General features: G+C 32.3%; 1 protein-coding gene across 1 annotated transcript; it reads right to left on the bottom strand.

Annotated features, from left to right (window-relative positions):
• Positions 1-6,980: 6,980 nt before the first annotated feature.
• Positions 6,981-8,397, bottom strand: LOC127120977 (uncharacterized mitochondrial protein AtMg00810-like). Its single transcript, XM_051051600.1, has 3 exons — positions 8,268-8,397; positions 7,222-7,571; positions 6,981-7,070 (listed from the first exon to the last, which is right to left on the bottom strand). Exons 1-3 carry the CDS (start codon positions 8,395-8,397, stop codon positions 6,981-6,983), a joined length of 570 nt encoding a protein of 189 aa, XP_050907557.1.
• Positions 8,398-8,792: the final 395 nt, after the last annotated feature.

Genomic DNA, 8,792 nt, shown 5'->3' with positions numbered 1-8,792 from the left:
CACCACTCAGGGTGGCCCAAAACCTAGGTCCTAAAGGTCTTTATAAATACAACTCCCTCAGAGAAGGAAAGACGTATCATAATTCATACTGATCATATCCCTCACACGTTTACAACAAGCACATCATCAATCAACAAAGTCTCTCACCTCATATTAATAGGATTCTTAAAACCACCACAAAACACTACTGTACAAGACTATCCACCATCGTGGACAAGTCTTAATTACACTACAATTATTATAATTTTATTAAGACGTCTGAATCTTCCTACTATTGCATGAGGAACACGAACCATTGCATTTATTAACCTGCGCACAAAGAAAGTGTTATCAAAATGATAACTGTTCTTTTATGCACAGTTTTTCAAAAACTGCTATTAGGTACTAGTATATTAATAATAAACTAAATCTGATTTTACAAAGTAGTAGTAGTAGTTATTTATATTTGACGCCATTCACCATATTATGTTTATTTTTATGTTATAATGCAAGTATTTACATAGTCGTCCTTAAAATAGAAAAAAAAATGATGGGAAGAGGAAACAAGTGGATGTGTGTTTGAAAGAATGGCATATGACTCGGTTGTAACGTCAGTGGTTGAATGTCAAATCAATGAAGGATATCAAGTGGAGGAGTCAACTTCAAAATCATCATTGAAAGCATACAATAAGTGGACCACCATCATGATTTCATCTTTGCTTCTTTATTCCGACAAATTTAACTAATCGGCAGTTCGCCGCTTTGAATTACTACATCATCACTAGCAACAAGTGAAACAAATGTTAGCCTTTCAATTTAAATGGTTTAAAAAAAAAACTTTTTTCATTCACAAAATTATTTTTATTTTAAATTTAAATAATTTTAATTTTATTTTAATATGTTCATTTAAAACACATTTTTTTAATAATGTGTAACTTTTATTATTGATCACAAAAATATCATATTTCACAAGAGATATAGGAATAAAAAATCAAAATAATTTCTATTTGAATTTAATCGAAAACTTATTATTTTTAACTTTCAAATAATAAGAGTTTTATTTAGATTCTTTTTAATTCCAATCTTTCGGGAATTATTATCGAAATGTTATCGACAATATTTTTTGTGATAAATGGACTGTTCTCGATAGCAACCAAAATATTTCATTTATTGACATCAAGCGTGCATACATGCCTTCTTCTCGATATGAGTAATTATCTCCATTGAATATGAGTGTTCAATTATGCCCCCTTTATATCGTTCTTACATGTATTCTTAATCTAACTTTGATACCAATTATTAAGTTGAATATGGGCGTAGAATGCTCTAGAAATAGGTGAATAGACCTTTGTTAACAAAAGTTATAAAAAAGTATTAAAATATTAGAGTGTAAGATGTGCGGAAGCGGAAGTTTAAAACTGTTTTACCAAAGGAACACAGTTAAATAGATGTACATATGAATTTAATGATGATAGAATGATAATGAATCAATCAAACAACAATATTGAAATTAATCTAATTTGATCCAAACAAATCATTTGAATAAAATTTGATTGATTAGTATAACAATATGCAATTAAATATTTCCAGAATTAATCACCAGAAAGAATGTTTAGCGAATAAGATCTAATATTGATCTATGGTTAAACATTAAATCACTATAAGTAGTAAAACATAGCATCATACAATTCTAAAAAGTGTTTAAAATCTAATAACATACCAACTATGCACAAGTCAAAAGAAATGGATAGAGAAAATGTACACCTCAATTTATGCTTGTTCGGTGCATCGACATTACTTGCACCTAATTCGTCTCCAATTGCAAACCATTGAAAGTTCGTTAGTCTTCCACTAATTTAAAATTATTGCAAGTGTCTTTAGATACAACAAATAATCACATACAAACTAAAAATTTAAAGACAACTACTAAGCAAAACAAACCTGAAATTTGATTTTGTTTCTGTTGTACACAACTCACTATACTGCAAATCCTTTAAGATCTTCACTCAATCTTAAATCAACTACCCTTTTAAAAGAAAAAACACTCCAATATTTTGTCAGCAATGATCTTCATTCAAACCTGTCAAAATTCCCTTATCTTTTAGCTGATAAAGGACCTAGAAACTCAATGATTTCATCTTCATGCAATCTTACCGAAATTTTATTGGAGAAGAAATTATTTTTATTCATTGAAAGTCAATCTCTAGAGTTCATAATCATGATATGATTCTTCAATCTGAAAATAAAAACAATCTTCAGAAAAATATTAGATTTCCTAATGTAACTTACAACTACGTCTCACATTCTCTCTTAGAGACGAATAACCACAACAATGATATTTTTGGCTAAAGGTTGAAGATGAAGTTTTTCAAAGAATATCACATAATACTTGTTCGTACTCAAGAAGTCAACTCCATAAAGAAGTTTTTCTTCAAGGTTAATTTGAAAGAAAATTTGTTTGGTTGACAAAACACTATTGGTTTTTCAAAAAATATGAAAGTACGTAACAACTCTTTTTGCAAGTTGAGATATATATATATATATATATATATATATATATATATATATATATATATATATATATATATATATATAGAGAGAGAGAGAGAGAGAGAGAGAGAGAGAGAGAGAGAGAGAGAGAGAGAGAGAGAGAGAGAGAGAGAGAGAGAGAGAGAGAGAGAGAGAGAGAGAGAGAGAGAGAGAGAGAGAGAGAGAGAGAGAGAGAGAGAGAGAGAGAGATTTTCTTTTATATGTGCTAGAGATAAGACACAAAAAAGGTGGAAAAAATATCAATATGATTCGAGTCAAGAGTCAAAATGATTATTTAAATAAAATGAAATAGTGACTTGAATCAATATGATACAACCATGTTTTTTCTTGTTTGATTTGAGTCATGACTTGAATCAAGTGATTCGAGTCAAGTTAAACCATAACTCAAGCCACATATCCCGAATGAAATTCTAAAATTAGGAATTCATTCATGACTCAAGTCAAGCAAAGTTATGACTCGAATTAAAGTGTACTTTGATTCGAATTAGTCAATAACTCGTATTGAATCAAGATTTTTAGCGCCAAAATCCATATATTTTGTCTTACTCATCATTCGAGTCAAGCTTGTATGATAATCTTGTTTTCAAATCTCTAACATGTGATTCAAGTCATATAGAGTTAACTTTGGTCAAATGCTCAATTTTAAAAAGCATTGAATACTTTCAATCTAAAAAGAATCATGGATAATTGTGAGGGACATAAAATACAATAAGAACATATAATGAAAATATTTAAAAATGTAGCAAAATATCAAAATAGATAAAAATGACATGTTATCAATGAAGCAATTTCAATAATGACTCGGATTACAACGAAAAGTGAAACTCTCCATGACCCATAATCCATATCAAAACGGAATGTGAAACCCATAGTGACCCACAAATCTAAAACAAGCCCACAAATTCGAATATATATCAAAGATTGAAACAAAGTCTTTCACACATTTGTGGTTGTGAGACCCTAACACGTTAAGAAAGAACCACTAATTATGACCATCCATCATCCACAAGCTTCATCCACTGTCAACTGACAACCTATTAAAAACAGAAAATTTCTCTCTATTTTCATCAACCATTCTCTTTGTACTTTACGCCAAAGTAACTTAATGTTTGTTAGAATTGAGGGGAAAAATTAAGCATGCAATCAATTTTAGAAATTAAGAAAGTTAATAATTATATTAAATTTATTAAAAATTAATTCTTTTTACAATTTTATTCTTCAAAAATATAATAAACTTATGTTATTATTATAATATTCATTATTGTTTGTAAGAAAGTTGTTAAATAAATAAAATATATTAGAACAAAAGTAGTTGAAAATTTAAATAAAATCTTATACAAATATTTTTTTTAAAGAATGTTATACTATATTCTTTGGAACTTAGGATTTTTTCATAAGTATCACTTAATATATGTTATAAAATAATTATTAACATGCTATCTAACACATTTTACAGCAAGATTATTTTATTGATTAAAATTCATATAAATTTAATCTCAAATGATTTTAATCAATATCTTTTTTCAAAAAAAAGTTGTAATAATATCTATTATTTTATTTTCCCTTTTCTCTCGCCGACCATGCTAAAAGTATTCCATATCCTCACTACTTTTCTCCCACTATTTCTTTTTCCTAAATGTTCCAATTTTTTAATCCAATACTAGAGTGATATAGTGGCTTCCCAGAGCATTGAAAGGCAGTTAAAGACATAAAAATAATTACCTTAACATTAACATTTACCAATTCAAGAAAGTGACCAACACAGAATTATTCATTATATATTTTGTTACGTGGGTTTGGGTGGAAAGGTAGTGAATTCAAGTACGTGTCAAGGCTACATTGGAGGTTGAAGAATAAAGAATTTTTAACTTAATATAATTTCATTTTCATGATATACTTCAGCAGTTACTATTCACACTTTTCTCCATCAATCATTATAATTATTATATACTATATTCTCTTTCGATCTTCGACATTTATAAGGTTACCTTTTTTGGCCATTATATAAGAATCATTTCAAAGTAGAATGGGGTGAATCATGATGCTTTCCTCTTAAGGTACCACTTAAAATCTAATTATTTTTTACTTTATATTAAATGATTTATTTAATCATTTTACTTAAACTTAAAATGAATGTATGAGTAAAATAAAAAATATAATTATTATCACTTTCATTATTATTAATCATATAATGAATTTTCGACAATTAGATGGCACTCCAAGATCGTTGGAATTATTGATGACCTAATCATTATTTTTTTTCTCAATTTTCTTCATGATTGCACTTCACCCTCATGAGTTGTTCCCAGAAACTGCTATCCTTGCTCAAATCCTAAAGAAAAGTATAAAATCTTCTTCAAATTTTTAGGTAACCAATTCCTTCAAGAAAGCGGTACATAATGTATGCAGCATCCCTCAAAGTCAACTCTCAATACCATGTATGAAAGGCGACCATCTGGGCATTTCCATCTTAGAAAAAGAATACATCTTGAGATTAGAAGTGTGCAAGCATAACCTCCATGATAGAATATTATGCTCGAAGGGATCTACACAACTCACGGTTGTTAACGTACGCATTAAGATAACATCTCAATGTCATTTTATTGAGAAACTGGGTATAACTTTGAGAAAGGAGTTCTTGTGGAACTATGTGCTTGCAGGTTCAATCAAGAAGTGATTAAAGATAAGAAAGTCATATCTATCATGGTTTTGATGATTATAACTCATCTTTGATGACAACTTGTACATATGCAACTTGACTCAAAGACAAGCAGTTATTTCAAGAGGTCAAAGATGCACAAGAAAGTTTGTTCAAAGCTCTTCCTCTGTATAAATATGGATAGTTAGGGTTTAATGACCACTGTAATATCCTCTAATGATGGTGTCCAACTTAAAGATATCTCAAGCCTCGTCTCCAAGAAGATTTAAGCAAATGCTTATATGAATGATGCCATCCGCAAAGTATTGAAGCTTCAAAGTGTGAAAGAGAGAAAGTCTAAAAGTTCGCTCGGCTGTATCTAAGTGATCAGTGTTTTTTAAGAACACAGGGGTGTTTTCCTAAAGTATTATGGCTAAATCACACACTCACTAAAATCATTTTAAAAGACTTTATTTCTCAAAGAAAATAACCCAAAAACTTTTTGGAGCCAAGCTAGACGAATTAGAAACTATCAGAATGATTAGGACATGATTTTGAATTGTCCAATCGATTGAAGCATATTCTCAATCGATTGGATAAGGGAAAATTGTGTCCATAACCGATTGTGACAGTGTCTTAATGAAGGATAATGAATCTCTATCAAATCTTTCCAAAATGGAAAATTACTATATATTATTTAGGGCATCCAACTGATTAACATTAGAACCTAATTGATTGGGCATTAATTTTTCCCATGTCTATTTTCCTTTTTTGAACCAACCTTCGGCCTATAAATATATGCCCGTCCCTTCACTTTTTCACATCCAGAAACGTGAGCTATCATATTCTTTCGCTAAAATATTTTTTTTACTTTCTCTCACATTAATTTAGCCATAAAGCTTTGAGAAAGTATTTGTGTTTAAGGGAGGAAACTTGTTATGGAAAGGGTAAATTTGATAATTCACCAAGATCTATTTTTCTTGAGGGAATATCTCTTTTTATGAAATGTTTGTTTGGGGTTTGAAACTAAACTTATTTAAAGATGTTAAGAAGTGTGGTTGAACCTAACTCAACCCTACAAAACCGGTTGGTAGAGTGAGGACTGCCCCCACTTATAAACACATGTTCAGGTCATATATTGTTTGATGTGGGACTCTTAACACACACCCTCATATCCAGGACTGGACATCTGGAGCATGGAAATAAATGGTGGGTGGTCTGATAGCAGTAACCATAATAGGTGGCCCACCGGATCTTAAATGAGGCTATTGATACCATATTGAATTAGGAGAGACTAAAAGACATTTAGGTTAAATCGTGTATTTTTAAAAGCACTACAGAGACTTTATTATATATAGAGAGATTACAACTAATTACATAATATAGTCGATGTGGGACTATTCTATATATAAATATTCTCAACACTATATATTTACAAATATCAACACTCCCCCTCAAGCTTGAGCATATAAGTCAAATGCACCAAGCTTGTTACATATATAATTAGTTTTGGGACTTCGCAGAGATTTTGTAAACACGTCTGCCAATTGATCATTATAGTTGACAAAGCTTGTGACGATGTCACCTGACTCGATCTTCTCTCTAAAAAAGTGACAGTGTATCTCAATATGTTTGGTCCTCTCATGAAAGACTGGATTTGAAGCAATGTGCAATGCAGCTTGATTATCACAAATAAGTGTCATTGGTCTTGCTTCTTCAATTTGAAGTTCCTTGAGCAAGTGTTTTAACCAAATAAGTTCACATGTTTCCATTGCCATGGCCCTATACTCTATCTCGGTGCTTGATCTTGCAACTACGTTTTGTTTCTTATTTTTCCAGGATATAAGGTTTCCTCCAACAAGTACACAATACCCATAGGTGGATCGTCTATCAATAGGTGACCCTGCCCAATCAACATCAGAGTATCCAATTATCTAAGTATGTTCTTTACCTTCATACACTAAACATTTTCTTGGAGCACATTTGATGTATCTCAGAATCCGGATAACAACATCTATGTGTTTTTGACAAGGGGAATTTAAGAACTGACTTACCATACTAACTACAAAAGAAATGTTTGGACGTGTGACTGTGAGATAATTCAAATTTCCAACCAAGCTCCTATACCTTCCTAAGTTAGATAGAGGCTCCCCTTGGTAGGGTAGTAGTTTGACACTTGGATCCATAGGAGTATCAGCTGGTTTAGCATTCAACAAACCTATTTCTTCTAAAATATCCATAGCATATTTCCGATGAGAAATCACCAACCCATCTTTAGATTGGGCTACCTCAATACCCAAGAAATAGCGGAGTTTATCAAGGTCTTTTGTTTGAAATTGATTCAAGAGATGTTGTTTTAACTGGAGTATACCCTGCTGATTACTACCAGTTATAACAATATCATCTACATACAAAATAAGATAAATACACCCTTGGGCTGAGTGACGACAAAAAACAGAATGGTCAGCTTCACTACGGGCCATACCAAATTGTTGTACTACAACGCTGAATCTACTGAACCAAGCTCTCAAAGATTGCTTAAGATCATAAAGAGACTTGTGTAACCTACACACCATATTCAATGACCCCCCCTAAGCAACAAATCTAGGTGGTTGCTCCATATATACTTCCTCTTCAAGATCACCACGTAAAAAAGCATTTTTGATGTCAAGTTGATGAAGAGGCCAGTGTCGAATGGCTACAATGGCTTGAAGAAGTATAACAAATGCCATCTTAGCTATAGGCGAGAAGGTATCACTATAATCCAATCCAAAAGTCTGAGTGTATCCTTTGGCTACCAAGCGAGCTTTAAATCGATCAATCTTACCATCTGGACCAACCTTCACTGTATAAAGCCAACGACAACCTATTAAATATTTCCCAGGGGGTAGAGGAACCAGTTCCCATGTACCACTGCTTTGAAGAGCACACATTTCATCAATCATTGCTTGCCTCCACTCAGGGTGAGATAATGCTTCACCTGGAGTTTTAGGAATAGAAACAGAAGACAAATAAGACAAACAAGTATACTGCAAAGGGGAAAGACGATGATAACATAAATCAATATAACGTGGAAAAGGATTTTGTGTTTGACGTATACCTTTTCGAAGGGTAATCGGAAGATCAGACTCAGGTTGTAGGACTGGATCTAGTGATGGCGGAGGCATCAAAGGAGAGTCTGCAATGACCTCAGGGACATGTATGACCTCAGGGACAGGGACAACAGACATTGGGCGTCGACACTGATATGTTTGAAGTGGTCGAGAAGTAGGGGGTCAGGAGCCATAGACTGGTGGGGGATAATGGTAGACGAGACATTAATAACTGTCGGAAAAGGTGTGGGAGTACTTTCTTGAAGAGGTTCAAGAGATACTGGGTTGGACCCGAAATATGGAACATACTCGAAGAAGGTAACATCGTTCGATATGAGGTATCATTGTAGAGTATGAGAATAGCAACGATAACCCTTTTGGGAACGATGATAACCAAGAAAGATACACTTTAGTGATCGATATGCTAGTTTATTAAGACCAGGGGGAGATTGTGTACAAAACACGTTGACCTGAATACTCGAGGAGGAATTGGGTGGAGAGGAGAGTTTGGAAACAGGATTGAATGAAGGATT

Source organism: Lathyrus oleraceus, chromosome 2 (genome assembly GCF_024323335.1).
Source record: "Lathyrus oleraceus cultivar Zhongwan6 chromosome 2, CAAS_Psat_ZW6_1.0, whole genome shotgun sequence".
Classification (NCBI taxonomy): domain Eukaryota; kingdom Viridiplantae; phylum Streptophyta; class Magnoliopsida; order Fabales; family Fabaceae; genus Lathyrus; species Lathyrus oleraceus.
This window is presented reverse-complemented; position numbering and strand designations above follow the sequence as displayed.

What these genes read in the sequence shown, in the direction of transcription:
- LOC127120977 (XM_051051600.1), bottom strand. Translation starts at nt 8,397, where the DNA reads ATGTCTGTTGTCCCTGTCCCTGAGGTCATACATGTCCCTGAGGTCATT. An exon ending in TCCGATTACCCTTCGAAAAG is followed by an intron (nt 7,572 to 8,267) that starts GTATACGTCAAA and finishes TTTTGTATGTAG; the next exon opens with ATGATATTGTTATAACTGGT. An exon ending in TTTCTTTTGTAGTTAGTATG is followed by an intron (nt 7,071 to 7,221) that starts GTAAGTCAGTTC and finishes TTGATTGGGCAG; the next exon opens with GGTCACCTATTGATAGACGA.